The 19,690-nt window shown below is 40.8% G+C and overlaps 1 protein-coding gene and 1 long non-coding RNA gene across 15 annotated transcripts in view; one reads left to right on the forward strand and one right to left on the reverse strand.

Annotated features, from left to right (window-relative positions):
- Dnc (phosphodiesterase dunce) overlaps nucleotides 1-19,690 on the reverse strand; it is a 299,778-nt gene that overhangs the window by 90,724 nt on the left and 189,364 nt on the right. Inside the window, exon 1 of one of the 14 annotated variants that reach the window (XM_071775390.1) lies at nucleotides 8,033-8,710. The exons of the other annotated variants lie outside the window; for them this stretch is intronic. Coding sequence (XP_071631491.1) covers nucleotides 8,033-8,118 — 86 coding nt within the window. The 5' untranslated portion in view covers nucleotides 8,119-8,710. Of the gene's footprint in view, nucleotides 1-8,032; nucleotides 8,711-19,690 lie in introns of those variants that run through there. 14 annotated transcript variants of the gene reach the window in all.
- The window catches only part of LOC139811243 (uncharacterized), a 115,576-nt gene that overhangs the window by 44,833 nt on the left and 51,053 nt on the right, over nucleotides 1-19,690 (forward strand). The window lies entirely within an intron of this gene.

Here is a 19,690-nt window from a genome sequence, read left to right on the forward strand (position 1 = left end):
GTAGGTAGTAGGAAGAAATTGGAATAAATCCAAAATAGTAAAATCGCAATCCCATTCTGACAGCGCGTACGTAGCAGCTGTTACTATTGGTACGGAGACTTAAGTGCTAATATCCTGTTATGCAGGTTACGCCGCGGTGTTTGTGCATATGCATAAGATGGAAACGGATATCGCTAAGCCGATGGATACTTTTTCGCGCAGCACATGTAACTTACGTAAACTATCCGAGTTATGCGACCTTGCAACGCGATTGACCAGATTAATAATAGCATCACCTGGACTTACCTGTAACAGAAAAGAAGGACGGTTTTATTGACATGTGCTAATTTTTGTACAGCATGCGACATTTTTTATCCTTGCAACATTTAAACGTTTACCACGTGTGTTAAGGTCATCCATGATTTATAAATCGCGCAAGATTTGCTAAAAATATTGCTAGTTTAAGAAATGGGATCTATAATTTCAACAATCTAACTCGTCTTAGAGAAAATAATTCAGAAAGAATACAGTTATACACAGAGAGATGTCACTTATGATTATTAATCGTTATGAAGGGTGATATGCATTATAATACTATTTATCAATCACGGATCAGCGACGCATACAAAATAGCCAGGTCATATCAAATAACAAAGTCCTGCGGGCGTTTTACGCTCATTAGATAAACTGTATATTACGGATTATTACCGCATTATCATTTCCATATAGATAACGTAAAGTATTCGTAGCAGGTCAATGATCGCTTTACATTATGGACACGTGCGTGAAAAATATGCTTCACATTGCGAAAAAGAAAGAGCGCTCGCGCAGCGTGAATAAGATAGGTACTTATATAGTGTTGAATTTTATCATAGTTCATAATTATATATAAATATTAATTAATTATTACATAATGTTTTAACAATTATTTACATTTAGGAGAGAAAGAGAGAGAGAGAGAGAGAGAGAGAGAGAGAGAGAATTTTATTTCTTATTATTTATTCCTCTATATAGAACATGTTTTAAATTTTTTAAAACAAGTCAGAAGAAACAGACGCGTACCGCTTTTTAAACATATAAATATGCATGTAAAAATGTTATAAATATATAAAATATATAATTTTCAGAAATTGTATGAAAAAGTTGAATCTATAATACGTTTCACTCATTAGTTCAGATTACGCATTATTTGTGACACTCACAAGCCTCGGCCTTTAAAGCTATTGAATTCGTATATATTCGTATCAATCTCTCCTTTTATTCATATAGTACATTGAACGTGGTTTTAGCATGCTTGACGTCATGCGCGACTATAATAAAGGCAGTGGCTTTGTGGTCCGTTCGGGGTTCTCAGGGTTATCAGGCAATATCGGAAATTTGGGAACAATATATGAAACCGCATGTGTGTACAGAAAGTCAATGTGTCCGTAAGATCCATATTCTGCGCACGCAAAACGTTAAGCCGTGCTAAATCGACGATATGAGTGTGAGACTCGCTTCGATTGCTCAAATTAAATTATATAAAGTAACATCACGAAGTTTGATCTAAGCACTAAAAGCTTAAAGATGGACGTATTTTCTTTATACTCAGTTGACGTATGACTCGCGATCGATTTTAACTACGGAAGTGAAAGTGTGCAAAGCTTGTGCTCTACATATGCCCTTAGTTCTATTATATCAGCAATTCATATGGGAAATTATATAACGTATGTCTACCATGGATTCATGATTCGCATTTTAATAAACAATTTATTCATTAATAATTCAATAATCGACATTACATTACGACGATATTGCTTCAATTCGAGATACTACGGACAAGGTAACGTAGAATTAAGCTCTATAGGTACACGAATCAACGATTTCAAACTTTGCCAGGCAGAATAGTACGGCAAGAACAGTGACCATCGATAAAGAAGGTTGCTACAAGCCGGATACTGATCGACCAGTTTCACTTGTCTTGCCACGACTTGCCTCTTCCCCTGCGAACCGTTTGGCGGCGGTTGAATGATAGCCTTACATCACTTGTAAAATATCTCGTTTACTCGATACATGAAAATCTTTATTCAATGCAAAGCGGAAAATTTCTTGTGCAGTACAATCAATGCATGTTGCATGTCACGATAAAATTATTTAGTACAATTATGTTTTAAAATAGTAAAACAAATTGCGTCTTTCCAAATAAGAAGAAAAAAAAAATACTACAAATATATACTTTCGCTAAACGCGAATTTAAGACATTCGAGTGCCTACACTTTTGCATAATTTTATAATTTTCGATACAATATATATTCGACTGATATATACTTTCCAATGCAGGCCAATTATTCTTAAGCTGCTTACGATGCGGTTGCAGAAGAGAAATTCTTAATCTCGAGCAGCACGAGCGAATGAAGGAGAAAAAGGAAATCGATGAAAGTCCTCATGCGGAGAAACCGCCCTTCAACTAAACAATGAACCGGTGCCAATGCCGGGTATGAGGTTGTCTTGAGGATTCTTCCGAAGTGTATCCAGAGAGAGGAAGAAAACTAGTCCGCAAAATGAAGCGGCAGTCTGGATTTAATCACCGACTGCTGAATCATCGAGTACAATAACTGTTACCACGTTCTCTACAAATTACTTCCATGGATTCGATAAGCGTATATTCGACGAGCGCCCGGTAATTGGACGACTTTCATACTCTTCAGGTACCGCGAAAACCGCAGTACATTCGAATGGGAATTCACAAAAAAAAAAGATGAGACATGTGAAACGGGATATTTTTTCATATAAAAATTTCTTTCACGAGGGAAACTCTAAAAAAATACGCTCCAATTATTATCTCTCCATAAAGCTTTGCACTCTTCAATGTATTTTTGCCAAGTTTGCGCGACGCAATGTTCAAGATTATATAAACTTAACTTTGCTTTTAGGCGCAAATTAAAATTCTGCAAATAACTTGCGTGGAAAACGGCCGGTAAAGCTTCTTGTATAATTAATGCAATTCGTTAGGAAAACTACGAGCGCGCTTAATCAATATAGCAAACTGCACTGTAAAACGTTGTAACCAAAACATTACGCTGTAAATAAGCCCTCTAAATGTAAATTTTTGTTTTAAATCTTAATTTTTAATAACATTTAAGAATTAAGCGTTAAACCAAGATTTTATTTACGTAAATCTACGTTAAATAAACTGCATGTTTTTCGATCGATTGTAATTAAAAGCCTTTGCTACACTCTTTCCAAACATATATTTATGGAAACATTTCTAAATCGTCAACAAAAAATTCTGGAACTTTTACATGTAATTACGCCATTAATACGCCTTTCTAATTAAAATATATAATTACCATGCAAAATGGTATAAAATGATTTAAAAAAACATGACATAATAATTCATTAGTTAATCTACTAAAAACGAGGAAGCTTAATCTCAGAAATTTATTTACGCTCTTCCTTTTCTACAGCATCAGCTATCTTTTCTTCAGCTTGGAATTTAATCCACCCTCGGAAGGGATTTACAAAACGCTGTTCCATTTTCCTAAACGGATGCATGTTGATGTCGACGTTGCGGCGGGGCCGTCGGCTGAAGTGCTTCTAAAGTACGAGAAAAGCGACGGCGAGGAGGCACGGGGCACGGAGAAAGACGGAGATTCTCGCTGATACGCACCTGACCACGCGCATTTGAGGGCATCAGTGACGTCAAGGCTTGGGGGCGGAGGTTGCCGATTACGTCACCGGCCCAGCCAGCCAGCCTCCACCGCCACGACATCGATCAGCGGCACTCGTGGGAATGGCAGGGTACCGACGGTGGAGAGGGGACGAAGAAGGGGCCACTTTCCGAAGAAGGAAACATCACTAATAGCAGCCGCATCGTCGTGGTCTATTAATTAAATTCCTGATTACCCGCCGATATTTCGCCCGATCGCTTTAGTGGCCCCGCAGGTCCGATGGTCGATCAAGAAATTCAATTCGAATCGTTACTGACGGGACCGGAAGCGTATCCCAGCGGTCGCCAACTCGCGGTTCACCTCGCGGTTCATCCCGCGGTTAATAACTCCCTTCCTTTCTCTCGTTTCGAAAATTTCAACGTCAATCATAACGGTAGAAATTACAAGGATTGACGTAACGATATCCATTCATGCATTTAGCTAGCGCTATCGATTTTTACAGAATTCGAAGAATGTCGTGAATTCGTTAAAGATCTCTCTGATTATCCGAGCGTTTATAACTCAAGATCTTAAGAAGTTTGGAAAAAGCTTGTTTGGAAAAATTGACGAACTCGTTTTATGAAATCATGAAAATTGAGAAACTCTTTATGAAATTTAAGAATAAGAGAGGGTCCTCCCTGATTTTCCTGTTTACGTCAGAACTCAGTAACGATCTCTAAAATGATGGGAAAGTCAAGATAACGAAATGTCGAGCGTAGCCGGCGAGAGACGTCGAACAGTGGTTACCTTTAAAACGCTGCTTCAAAAACCGCCTTTGATCGAGAAACGTCTCCGTGGCGACGTCTAAATCGACCTTAATGGAGATGACTTTTATGTCTTCTGTACAATGATCCGCAACAAAACGTTTTCAGATCGCGACATTTTCCCATCGCATCTCGAATTCGCACGTCAATAAAGGCTGACAATCTTATTTTATTCTAGAAAAAGGGTCTCTCTTTCATATAACGTATATATAATATACATTTTCTTAGAAATATTATATTTACATAAATATTCTCAATATAATCAACATCCGTGAAAAGTTCACGTATCAACGTGCCTCGTCGACGTATCCATTCAATTATTAGCGGATCTAATGACTGTTGCTCGGACGGGACGTTTCGCGTTCGTGTCGCGAATCGCAACTTGGCAAAACACGTTATCGCGTCGCATAACAATTAAATTGCATTCGGGACGTGCGCGCGCGCGCGCAAAGACGCGGTGACTTCGGAAACAACGTCTAAGCCGTCCGATTGTACATTCGCCCGCCTGTGCGTAATCTAACTTTCAATTATACTGCGAAATCAGGACGAGGAGAGCTCCTTCTCATTCCCGTTGTATCGATGCGACGCGCGAGCACGTCTCCAACGGCAAACAACGCGGAGCAGTAGTAATTAGATATTTGCCCGAATCCCTTAATGAGAACTCCGCGCTCCGTGAAGAAGCCGGCCGCCTCAAAACTTTCACGTGCGCGGCTCCGCGAGATGCGAGTTTATCTCAGTGCGTCGAATCACATTTTATAACGATACCGTCGCCGGGGGCGCGTCGAGTAGAATGTCATTCGCAATTGTGCGTTGTACGGAAACGCACAGGTCCATTATCCTACGATTGAATTCGTGCGACGATGTCGGCAAGAAGTTTCGACACGTAAACTCGTTACGCGAGAGCTCTCTTACTCATTTATCTCATGCCGGCTTTGAGTCTCAGCGATACTACTGGCTTTACTCCGACATCCACGACTACGACTCGTCGTTGTTTCCTAGGAGAATCAATTAAGAGATCTGTGTTTTTGTAATTTTATTTTGTAATTTTTTTAAATGCTCGTTATATATAAATTTTTAGGGATAAGAAAGAGATACGTTTCATACATCTTATTAGTTCTCTTACTGCTTTTCCAGTCTTCGTTTGCAATTGTATGTGATTAAATATAATGAGTTTCTCTAGATCGGAATAATTAATCAGAGTTCTAATCTTATGTTAGAAATTATAGGTAAAAGTACCTTATAATCTCTGGAATGATAAAACTGAGACATTATTTTCCCAAGACATTATGCCTCCAATTATGCTATTTATATTGAAACGCAAGATTGCTACTAACTTATATAGGTAGTAAACAAGCCTTCCTGTCGCGATCACGGGAAGCTCAGCAGCGCATCGTCTAGCCGACCGATTGTTCGTTTACCTCGCCGCTTAATCGGGCTCTCAATTATCGCGCAATCAAGACGACCTAATTTCTCGTTTGCTCTTTCTTCCCTCCCCTCTTCCCCCTTTTCGCTTTCTCTCTCTCTCTCTTTTTCTCTTCCTCCCTGTGGAGGACAAAATGTAACGTGTTCGGGGTCTGACGTGCGCCGATACGGTTTCGCGTGTCGGACGAAATTCTCTCTCGCGCGCGCTTGCCGTGCTCAGCGTCACGCGTTACGTGCAGCGGCGTTTAATGTTGGCGTTAACATTTCGTCCGGAGTCCGGGTCGCGCCGCCGAGACCTTTAGAGCCGAACTGACTTTCTTTTCAATGCCAGCCGCACCGCTTCTACTCGCGCGCGCTCCGGCGACGCGGAAATGGAAATTGCATACGCTGCATTGCTATGCAGCGGACGCAAAGAGCCGGGAGTGAGTGACGGAGCGATATTCGATCCAAGTGGAATTTTTGACGATTGAAGAGCGGAAACGGGGAAAAGAAACGTTCAGCTGTCTTCCTCGCGCGATGTCGAGTAAGACGCGATCGCCGAATAAATAAGACGAACGCGCAAGGCAAAGACGCAGCTACGCGTAACGCATTATAAAAATACATTGTTCCAGTTCTCTCAACATCTCCGATACTGCTTCAACGGGGATCGATAAATCAATAGATATATATATTTTTTTTACTTCGCACGTTTCTTTGACGATATAAGATGCTCGCTCCAGAAATTGCAGAAGAACTCCTGCAGAGAGTCGCGCCGGAGTAAAGGAAGAAACACAGTATAATGGTTGAGCAAATAGTTTTTACTCTATTGCAAGAATGCAATTAACTTTAATGGAATAACTCTTGACTAAAATTGCGTTCGTGATTTTTGCACATTTTGTACGAACAAATTTGAATGACTTTGCATATATGTATATACATATATACGGAGCAGTCCATAACTCCATAGTGATTGTATTAATTTTTAACTGTTTTCTCTCGATATAAAACAAAGGGAAAAATTATTAAAATGCACTTTCACAGTTTTTGTGTGAAAAAAAAAAAACGACGCGAAAAAGCATCATGTTTTGTGCTGTATATTTCCTCGATGTATTACGCATCCTAGTTGCAGTGCTAGCCAAATGGTGTTGACCTTTGACACGCTTTTTTTGCTGCAATGTATATATACTCAATGCTGTCAACGAATCGCCATTGTAACGAGACAAAAATTGCACACTAATATTTTGTATCCTACAATAATAATCCAATGATACAAATTGTCAGATATGTTTTACGATCGATATAATTTCGTTGAAAGGTAAAATTACAATCTGATATAAATAAAAATAAAAATAATAACCACGCTCGTATGATTCTGATATAAATATCACCTCGAATTTTTTTCCATTCGCGTTACAACAAATATTTTTACAGAACTAAATGAAAAAATATTTCTGCAGATTTACATGAGATATTCTCCGCCATTTAACCCCGCCGTCGTCTAAGATATTTATGAATTTTCGTCGCTCTCTCTTTCTTCTCGGCAACCGAGCACTTACGTCATTAGATTTATCGGGATAACCTCAATATTTTAAAATTCCTTTCTTATTTCCACGATAAATCAACATCTTATCTTAATTGCTTCCTAATAATGATTTATTGAATCACTGGGATGCGGACACGAATTCCTAGTTGAAAAATCTCTATCTGACAGACAGGTGTTATGCACGAGTAAAATAAAGACAATTATATCTCGCAAAAAAAAATTAACATAGAATATCGTCAAAAACTATAATAAAGCGTAACACTGAAATATTTACCACGACATCACCGAGATCGCGTTTCTCGGAGAGAATTTTACAGAATTATCATCCTCGTGCATCTTACCCCGTTGATTTTATCGAGCGGCAAACTTCTAGCTTTGTTAGCGCAACAACGCTAGCCGATCCAACACTAGCGACTATCACGCGAGCCGCGCGATTTGTACGCTTTTAGAATTAAATTGTATAAGTACCGTAAAACCTGCCTTTTGTTTCTCAAAGACGAAACGCGACTTATATTGCTCCTCCGCCGGGCGGCTTCGCTTAAAGCATATCAAAGTTTGCGTTTGGCGCTAAAAATATCCCGCAAACTAACTCTAATCACGAATACCCACGGGGCACGCTCGCTACATTAATATCTGACGTCTGGTAGCTCACTGACCTATTTGAGGGATGAACACGTGGTCCGCATGGGCAGCAACAATTGCTCAAACGTTTACGTCTACGCGCACACCAATCCTGGCCCATCGTCGTCACCGTCTCGATTCGTGGGCTTACGAATTTTCCTAACGAGTCACATAACGTCCCGTCTGTTTTCAACTCGTCGGAAAACACCCCGCGCGTTTTTCGGCTCACATGAGTCTATTTATTTCGTATCATATTAATAGCTCAATTAAGAAACACATTCCCCGCCGGTTTTTGCGTCGGGCGAAAAAGCCGCAGACCGTTGCATGTCCTCTCGCGTTGCCTCGCCGCGAATCACATTTTTCACGCGTTGTTTCTTATCTGCGGGTGGACATCTTCGATTTTCTCCAAGTACGAACTAGTCAGCACGTCCGGAAATTTCTGCATGCAATTTTCCATTTCGCAGGTCTCGTCGTCGTATTTCTGAGCTCCGATCCAGGAGCAGTCGAGAAAACGCGCATTGATCTCTTTTTCAAAGGACACGTATGGTAAAATCCCCCGTATCCAGCGCGGGACCGACGTTAATATCTCTCGAATATCCGGCGAGGCTTTTCAACGAAAATGCAGTGTTACGATAGCTTTCAATTTCACGGATTCTTTCATTCCTTCGAGGAATTCCTTCTTCCGCGGTACGAGGCATTCGCTTACCTTCATGATTCGCGATCATATCGATTACGTTTTGGCGGACACGTTGATGCTATGATGCTGAATGACGGAGCCCCCTCGATGTTGCAAGAACCTCGTTATCGTTTCTTATAACGTGCGACAATTATGTCGGTCGCGTTGTATAACTATTATGTCTAGTAAATGCGAAGTCGTCTCAAATAAAATGCTCGAAATTGTCCCGATGGTTAACAAGCCGCCATTCAGGCGGGATTAAGCAGAAAAATAATTTGCTGGGCGCTCTTGGCTTTTTTTTATATTAAACTCTGCGGTATTAAAATTTCCTTCGGGGAGGAATCTCGGGCACTCGACATCGCGGCCTGGCCTGGGCAACTTTATTGTACATCCCTCCTCGGGCTTTAAGTGCGCCATAAAGGTGTTACCTCTCGCTCTCTCTCTCCTGGCGTGGATAAGGAAAATATTATTTCACCCCGAAACGATTACCGCTGTCTGTCGGTGTCGAGCTGACAGAATTTCCGGAATGTGCAAATGTAACGAGAGAAAAATATTCGCGAGATATTTCCGCATTTTATTCCGCGGCTTTTGGAAGACGTTAAGAATCGTGAGATCTATTTTTCTTTAATGCGGGCGAGTTAGCTGTTTTTCCTCGCTCCCAAGATTTTATGACGTCGACGAACAAAGTGCAATTTGAATCGGTGACTATATTCATTACCTTCCTCCTTTCCGTTGCAAATATTAAAGTCACGTCCGATCGTATCGATCTTCATCGCAATTCAGAATTCCGCCGATCTCGCTTCGACACACGTCAGTCAGCTAATTTTATCGTGTATCAACATTAGCATCGTTATCTTAAAGGAAATTGGAAGATCTTGTAACGGACGTGTAGCCTTTGATTTCGTGTCGAAATCAGTGAATTTATAAGTCCACATTTATATGCAGCACCTTCGGATGCATGTTCGTCGTTTGGCATTCAAGGTCGTTAATGCATGACTTATACTACACACACCGTGTAATTTATTCCGAAAACACGTATCGTTATTACTTCGCAGCTGCATAATTTTTTTCTTATGAATCATCACGAGAACTGCGACCGATATCTTTATCCACTGCTAACGTTGTCAGCTATATTTCATAAAAATTTCATTCTGGAAGATCACATGTTCCCCGCTTACGGCGCACGCCGATTATTTCCCCCGTCAAAATATTCCTCTTGGATACAATAATTTTAATGCTTTCCCATCTTCCCATCATCGAAGTGGACGCGCATATCGCGAGGTTGCTTAAAGCCACATAGACACACGAATCAATATTCAATCCCCGACGTATCATTCAAACGTCATCAGGAATCACGATCAACCGATTAACGTTTAACGTTCGCGATTGAAGACACCTTAGATCGGAATAACACTGATGTTTTTTCACCGAGGTCCACTAGAACTGTCACTACTCGTCATCTCCGTAGACCCGTCGACGATCGTCGCCCGCGCTGGACTCGTCGACGGAATTGCGCGAACGTCATTGCGCGACTTCATCGCACTCGTCTCCGGCGTGTCTCACGAGCTGAGCGTAACACGAGAGATCTGTCTCCGTCGGCGCGGCGTCGCGTCGGGTCGCTCGCGCTCACAGCACGCGGATCAATCGGGTGCACATGGCCGCACGAACACGCACGATGCACTCGCTGGTCCTTCCCACGTCGCACATGGGATGACGATCCATCGATGATCGATCGTCTCGCGGCGAGGGCGAACGAGGGCGACGCGCGCTCAACGCTCGCGTTTTCACTCGGGGCGGCCACGACAACGGTGCTCTCTGGTCCTCGACTCCTCGTTGAGGTGAGGCGGACGGGTCCGGGGGCGCGGAGTACCGGAGGGCGCGCGCAGAAAGAGAAGATCCTCCGGATGATCGGCAGGATCAGCGTCAACGTTGGCCGGCTGGGAAGGACGCGACAGTGGAATGTGGGAATTCGGGCGAACAGGCCGCTCCAACGTGGCTGCAGGACCGCAGACGTAAATCCGCGGATGGGTGGAATGAAATGAGTGAAAAGGAGAGAGGAGAGGGAGAGGGAGAAAGAGAGAGAGAAGAGAGAAGGGTGGCAGAGAAAGAGAGACGGCAGAGAGAGTACTACGGAGAAAGACGGAGTACGAAAGAGCGACGGAGAGGAGCGGCGCCGTTCTCTCGTGGCTCTATCGACGCGAGCGCCTCCTTCGTCGACTTCCGCGCCGAAAACGCCGACGCTCGCGGCCGCTCGGGGGTGGCGAAGGGGTGGTAGAGAACGCGAGAGAGAGAGAGAGAGAGAGAGAGAGAGAGACGCGAGGGTGATAAAAGGGGTGGTAATTAGAAAGAGGGAATACGCTGCGAGTGGTAACTGATTACGGGATTAATTAGGAGGCTCGGCGCGTACCGCGCGCACATCACACCGTGTTGGTGTCCGGAAAGATAAACAAGAACAAGTAGATACGGTCCGTGAGTGGTCAGACAGCGCTTAGGAGCGAGAAACGCCGGAGAGAACGAAGAGGAAGAAAGACAATTCGTGAAAAATAACAGTAAAAATAAAATGTGACCAGGTATAGTTGCGTAGAATATGAAGGGAGATACGCGAGCCATAGGGAATAGGAACAAGCAAATGCAGTTGGGGCGGAAATAAATAGGAAAAAAGAACCCATGAATACGCCGGGGAATACGAATGAAAATTTTCAACTGCGATGATGACGACGAACTTCCAACAATAATGAAACACGAAGATGCGCCGGAGACGAACGCAAAAACGTTGGCGGACTTTTTTATCTTCTTTCATCAACTTCCTTCCTTTCGCTCTCTCTCTTTCTGGGGCAATCTACTTTTTATTCTGTTATTATTATTATTATTTTATCGGATATCGGGTTGCTTCCTCATTATTTATCCTTCTTTTGTTATAGTCGATAACTATACTAAACAGTGGAAATAAAATAATAAATTTCCAACGATATAGATATTAGTCGTTATGACAATTGTGATTTAATTGTTAACGTTTATCGAGTGTTAACGAACTTTGTAGGACTTCATGCAACTTTTAAATAGGTAAATAATGTTTTGGCGAAAAGTAGCCATCTATCTTTTCATGGAAAATTAATATCTGCGGGTAACGAGAAATTTTAAGTGCTAAATTGATGTATATCGCGGAAACACTGGTTAGTAAAACATCGGTTGACTTTACGCATAGACGCTGGTAATTTACGTTGAGCCCAACTAGAGAGCAAACACGAATCGCAGCGAGCTATCGATAATTGGCCCGATTAAGCGATTATCTAAATGATTACACAATTAATCAATGGTAAAGCAGCCACCGAGAAAATCAATCACCAAACGTCGGAGCCACCGAACGCGCGCCGGCAACGGTCGTTTCCAGAAATGGCAAACGTGTATATATCGCGATCATTTCCCAAACGCACGTTCTCGCACGAGAGCGGAAGAGTGAACCACGTGTTCGGAATGACACACCCACGTTTCGTTCGAAATCAATGAAGTGGCGGGAACGTGCGGCGTCGTCGTCTGTATATGAAGCGTGGGTCTGAGTAAACGCTGCAACAGGACACAATCTGTCGGGGACGCACGAACGAACGAACGACGACCGTGCAAATGAAGGCACCCCGAGGGGTGCGCAAATTTACCGCGATATTTACATCGGGGAACGTGCAGCTTGCGCATGGTTAACAGCCGTGAACGCCGCGATTTGTTATCTCGCATTAGATTAGCTCATTTTTCAAGAGCGAGATGGCTTATTAGAAATTATTGCATGGGAATTTCGCGTGCTACCGTGCTTAGTACGCCATGATGTTTAATCCGCGTTCAATTCGAGAAACGGCATCACGTGTAACGTCGATTAATTTTGGTACTTCTCGACTTCCTAGAATTGCAGTTGGAGAGACCGTAACCTCACGCGTGGAACTATCAGATAGTAATAGCGCAAACAGTCAATAAAACGTGACGGTATGTGTTTCCAAGCCAATAAGAAGGCCTGGAAGAAAAATGGTTCGATGGAATTGTCTGATAGAGTCGCAGAGAGCTGGTTGCGTTACGAGAAATATACGAAGACTGCAGGAAGGGAAGTAGTAGAGCTAATAAAACATACGACGTACGCGACGTAGCGAGGAGAAAGAGACGGTATGTATGGTGGTGGATTCGTTTATACGGAAACACGGATCCGTGACCTACGCGATATATATAGGACCATGGCCACAAGTGCCGTGAAAGTCGCGAATAATTGTTCACCCATGACCTACGTCAACGATATTGACCATATACACGCGACTTTAATCTAAATAACACCACGTCGGAAGGAAAATATACATATCTTCCGTTTTCGCATGCAAAGCCCGAGAGAGAAACCCTCCCGACGGGAATTATTCCAACGCATTCTATTCTCTTCTCAAACTCTCCGGATCGCATATCGGCGACATTAAAGTTTGATGAACGTATTGGAAGTGAAAGATAATTCGAATGTTAGACTCTTCGTCGGTGAATATTAAAATTACAGATTGATTTCGATTAATTTCGTCGACCGCGAAATTAGTCATCGTGGGCGGAATGTAACGTCGAATATAAATTTGGTTATTTTTTTTTTTTTAACACAGTGACAGCCGACACACGACGCAAAATCAATGGCGTTGAGGGCGCCGTGATTGTGTGTCTACAGAAATATTAAGAGGATTTCCCTCGGGATCATACATTAAATAACTTCATCCTATTTGTCAAAGATATAATAAGGACGTAAATAAAATGATGGAAGAGCAAAGGTCAATTACAAATATGACAATTAAGATTCTTTGTGCTATTAGTTCGTATTGACTTATTAATGCTCCATAATAATAAAATATAAATTCTTTCATAACTTGAATAATTTATTAAGATAAAAATCCTTGAAGAATGTTAGAAAAATTTTTTATATAATAACGACATATAGATTTACTGATTACGTAACTATTGGAGAAAATGTGCTGAGAGAGAGAGAGAGAGAGAGAGAGAGAGAGAGAGAGGGAGGGAGAGGAAAAGGGAGAGGAAGAGGGAGAGGAGAGGGAGATAGGGAGAGGAGATGAGGGAGGCGGGAGAGTAGATGGATCGTGAGGTAGAGCGAGTAGAGAGTGCTATCTATGAGCGATCTGCGATCTGTAGAGATGATGTCTAGCTCTAGATCTATAGCTCTCGAGATCGCTCAGTCTCGAGCGATAGCTATCGATATCGATCTCGATCTATGATATCTACGATCTGCTTCTAGAGATCGATCGAGAGATAGATACAAGATTGCAAGTAGGGAAGCAAATCTCGAATAAAAAATCGATAAAAAACTAATTCCAAAGACAGAAGGGCTTGCAATCTGATACCGGCGATCAATCGATTGAAGTGGCGTTTACAATGGGAAATCAATAAATGTATTCGACGAGCTCTCCGTTAGATGTGAACGAGTATTTTGGATGAAAAAATCTTCAAACAGCAAAATCGAACAATAACATGATTGTTATTGCATTACTAATAAAATGTAATAAATTTTGTATTAAATTTCCGTAAAGAAATTCTATCTATTTTTTGTATAAAGTTAATGCATGCATCTTGAACAGCATTTTAATTGAAATTAATATCGCAAGTACTAATTTTATATCTCACGCGTTTAAATTAATGACTACGTTAATGTCAGGCAACAAAATATCAATTTACACTAAACATCGAACGTTAATTACGTCATGTTAGTTGCATATATTGGCAGAAAGACCGTTGAAAATTAATCATATAATTAAATTCATGTAAAAAAATTATGGTTCAGATTATTCCGGAACAATGACTCATAGGTACAGCGAGATTTTTCTGTATTTGACAGATTTTCAATCAGATCGGTATAACTTTTATCATTCGCTATGCATCGATAACTGGAAACTTAGGGGATACATAATGCTCCGCATTATTTCCAGCGCGCTCGAATGCATCTCGCGATGACACCATTTATTGCCTGCTCCTCGCTGAATTTGCATTCCCGGATCAGTTTTCAATTTGTCCCCTCCGAATTCTAAGAACGCTAGTGTTCGATGATGCTTTACCCGAGGAGCTTTTACTTTCTCGCCTACCTTTCGCGATGTCCCTGACAGTCTAATAAGATATACATATACCACTATTCGGTCCAATGCTTTAATTTATATCGTGCAATCACTGCAATGCTGACGTTCTACGTAAAAATAACGTACGAAGAAATTTGATAACGATCCATATTTAAATATTAAACAAGCATATTTATACATATAGCCAAAAATAAAATTAAATGAACAACATTTCAATATAAACGTTACACTAAATAAATTTGTAGGGGTATATATACGGCCAATAATAAAATTAAACAAACTCGAAGTTTTGAATAATAAAATTTTTAATTCCATCAAAAGTAAATTAAATTAAGAATACCTGTATCTCTCCGTTTCTACACAGAAATTGAAATCAAATAATCTCTGAAAATACTGTATCTTCTTTTGTATCATGTTTTAATGTATCATGTTTTATATGTTATACTAAATTATAGATTTTCAATATATTTTTCTTCATGTTTCACGCGAGAAAAGTTAGGAAAAAGTAATTGCAATACGCTGTATAACTTTATAGATGAAAACAAAGTTTGACCCGACAGAATATTGATTGCAGCAGGAGCTGCGGCATCGTGCTGCCACGAACTGTGCGTCTGCTAAACTTTATACACACCCTGTGGATCGATTTTGTAGTCGGTAAAGCAGGCGACGATTATCTTCAGCAGTGAAGCTGTGTTGCGATAAAATTTTCGTGGAAAGTTTATCAGTTTCCAAGATTTTCCGCGATGGCACCACCGGGAAAATTACGGTTCAAGAAAACAGAAGATATCTCAATTTTTCCGCATTGCAGAAAAAACTTGGGACACTCTGTACATATGTCAATGTAAAATAAAAAATTCTGAGTTTATTAGTTCTATATAATCAAACATATGCATAAGATTTTCAAATTGTCGAGTAGACGCGATCTATCTTTGCGAGAATCTTGTTATAAAAAATGTAATTTTATCTTCGTCTCTGCGATGACTAGAGACTCCGGGAGAATTACAAAAATATCCTGTCGGGAAAAGATTTGAAGTAAGATATCGCCGCGAAAGGACGCATAAACAGAATTGTTAATTTTTACATTTATTTTAAACAAGCGCGCCGGCATAGAAATATGATTATGTAACGAGACAATTTGGCAGCCGAGCGCCGCAATCTCGCTGCTGAGCCTTCGACAACAAATCCGTCTCGTGCGTCTGACAGTTGGACAATTCAACGTAAAACGTCTCGCTGAACACTGTTAAAGGTTAGAGGATAAAATTTAAACTAATACCATGGAGTTAGATTTATTTTATTATTTTTAACTACCATGTGCGTCAAAATTTATTAGTTTGAAACAAAATAGGATTATTTTAACTCCGTTGGTTTAGTCAAATTAACATTGTTTTAGTTAAATTCACTACATATTGAGTAGGAGCAGTGGCGACCTATGGAATAGTTAAAAAAATTACTCAAAATTGAGTTTAATTTAACCCTATGAATTTAACAGTGAAGAATAGCTTCACCCATTTTGCTCACCCAACTGTGATCGCGATATTTAGTTATACTTCTTAGCTGTAAATATAGATGCGACTACTGACTCAATTTCGCATGACGTGTCTTCCTCGTCAACGTTGGAAAATAGCTTGAAGAATAACGCAAAAAAAAAAAACATCAAAGATCTTCGTGAGTAAAAGTAGGTCGAGAAGTCCAGTATACTCATCGTAGGAGTAATGATCTATCCGGCTTAGTATTCCACCAGGACCAAACTATCCTGAAAAGATCGGTTGATCTCAAGACGATTGTCTTGAGTGTTGGCCGAGCTTTTCGCTCCCTCGTGGTATAACTTGTCAGGTTTACCTAGATGGGCCAAGTTTCGCGAAACAACGAGAGAGAGGAAGGAGAGAACGGCTAACCTGGCGGAAAGTTTGCCGTAATTAAATTATAAGGTGCTATGAGCAGCACAGCTGAATTACTTAGAGGAGATTGATGCATCGCGAAATTACAATCGCGTTTTTATTGACATTATTAGTCTATTCTCCGTAATCAGCTACCGTGTTGCAATCAATATTTCGTCTCGCACAAAAAGAGAGTGATAAATTACACTAATGACGAGATAACTGAGCTTGTTTTACGCGAGGAAATCTGGGAATATATATTAAATCTGAGAGGCACAGAGAATTAAATTGATGCAAAAATCAGTTGTTTTCATTAACAACGTCACATTAGTGAGATTACCTGCAGGACCTACGCAATCTGGAGCTGTTACAATATTACACAATTTCCGTTAATTAATACAACAGTACTGTGTAACGGTGTCGTGCGCTAACAAGCGCATGCATTACTGCGTTTGTAAACGAATACAAACGGAAGAAAAATCTATATCCATTTAACAAATGTAGAGAAGTTGCAGTTCCAATATTTAAACTGCAGCTCTTTGTTGTCGTTTTAATATCAATTTTTTACTAAAGTATTTTTTTCCAGTGTCTACATCGATGCCGTTTGCGCAGAATAATTCGACATTTCTGCCCGCCGAGCTCTCTTCGTATTTGCCAAAGTTCATATCGCGAACAAACATAGCATTAGCGCATCAGATGAAACAATACTAACCGATTCCCAGCTCGTCACACGAACGATAACGACTCATTGCACGCGCAACGAAATGTGCAATTTCACTTGGAAGAACTGGCACGACCAGTAATACCAATGCTATAACCCAGTCATATTGATCCGAAGATATTCTCTCCCTCTTACTCGCCAATGTTATGTTTCATTTCCGCGACGTACATGCTAGCGACGTACACTCGCGATGTTGAATGAAAAATGTAATTTACCTGCCTGCGAAGGCCTTGAAAAGATACAATGGGAAGGTACCCTTTGCTTTACAATGAATTGGATTTACGCATACATATATTGCATATCATCGCTTGCAGTATGACAGTCTGTCACGCCAGCTTATAGTTTTGATTCATTTTTAAAAGGACATTTTCATATAAGATTTAATCAGATTTAATTGTGTTGAAAAAGATATAGAAACGGTAATTGATTTTACTTCAACATACATTAAATAAATTAAATACGTATGTCAGTAAATCTCTAAGGTGAGAATGAGAGATCTCAGGTAATCGATGTCCTACTCGAGGAAAGCAATTACGAGCGGACTTTATCGTGCGCAAAGTTTCGTCAATCCGCATGTGGGTACATACACTTGAGAATTGTTCGTAAGTAGTTTGTATGTAGAACTAGGGCTAGATCTTAAACGAATCAAGGTCGTCGTGGCGACCCTCAGGGGCGCATTACTATTGATCTCGCGGAAGAATCGTTGAGGGAAACAAGGCAAAATAAAGCGGCCTAGAATGAATAAGGATCACACGTCGAAATGATCGATTGCAGGTGGAATATTAAATCTAAAGGGTTGAAACGCATTTAAGTTTCTGTTGGCTGCACGTCAGAATAGCTTGTAAATTGCATGCGAGGTAATTAATTGGGCATTTAAGCCTATGACGTTGATATTGCCATTATCGGCAAGTTCCATTATTCATGGCTATATGCATATATAGATGACGAAAGCTCAGACATTTCTTACTAAAGCACTCTTCACTGTAAATATTTCAGCTCTTTCATCAAACCGCTTGGCGGTAATAAAATAGATAGAATAAAACATCGGCCTTATATTCGGCGCAGTCAATATTATATTTAAATTCGAATTGAACGATGTTATAAGTATTCCCGTCACGTTGTTTCAACATTACGTGCCTCGATCGCGAGAGGAAGTTCGAAACAAGGTTCGAAATTGCCTGTTTTGAGCGTGAGCAAGCGTGTAACGCTCCGTCATCGTTGTTTCTAAATTAACTTCAGCAATATACAACGATTGCAATACATTAACGTCGAAAATAAACTAACTTTTGCGATAATAAAAAAACCCATTGAGCTCTCGGATATGCGGCCGAGGTAAATAGACAGAGAATAATTTCAAAACGCCGGAGATTGATTACGAGCTACTCTCCTTCGGTAATTATATCTCCCCCTACTTCTTCCCCCGTGATAAATGCGAGACGTTCTAATTAATGGGCGGTTTATCGGACGCGTCGGATGAGAAACAAATTTCGGGACGGATACGTCAAGTCACTGTATCGTTAACGATCCACTACTTCCCGCGCGTCGCGTCGCGTTGCGGGAAAACTGAGTTTCGTCAAGTTGTTCGAAAAACAAAATTGCAATATATTACTATTTTATATTGAGATCCGTTCATGGGATTTGCGAATTGCAAACAACGTAGCGATTTGTTATGTTAACCACGGTTTACAGAGCCACTATATACGCCAACTTCAATCCGGAGTTGCAACTAGCTACTCGACAAGCAAACGCGTTGCAACATTGATCGAATAATTAGCGTGTAATGTTACGCATATATACGCGAAGGTAAATACGAAATCGGTGAAATAAGGTGAGTAAACAGTCTCTCATTCCGTCATGCCTGTAGTTTATCTTGCATGTAAATACCTATGTGCCGCTGGTACAACCTGGTGCAGGAAAATGTCAAAATTCAAGCATGGAATCGCTTATTCATGTCGTACGGTCAGCACGCTCTTAGAGCGTCGCAGTAGCCATTCCGTTTAAACGCAATTTGGCGATTCCTGCGCAGCTATGTTGTAATGTCGCACGGTGTGCGTCAAAGGGTACGTAATTGATGGGAAATTAATCCCATCCCATCCCTCCCTCGGCCGTCGTATATAACCAGGCAAGTAACTAAGCGATTGAACAAGTAACTGGATTATCATGTCGTTTCTTTAATCTATGACATGTTGACCATATCGACGTATAAACTTCTCTTTTCTGCTGTCTCTTTTAGTATCGCCGTCTTTGTTTGTCGAAAACATCACAAAACTTAAACTTATACATAAATATTGACTTTAAAAGAAAACGACGGTTACTATAGCTGCCGGCAG

This window comes from Temnothorax longispinosus, chromosome 4, assembly GCF_030848805.1.
Source record: "Temnothorax longispinosus isolate EJ_2023e chromosome 4, Tlon_JGU_v1, whole genome shotgun sequence".
Taxonomy (NCBI): Eukaryota; Metazoa; Arthropoda; class Insecta; order Hymenoptera; family Formicidae; genus Temnothorax; species Temnothorax longispinosus.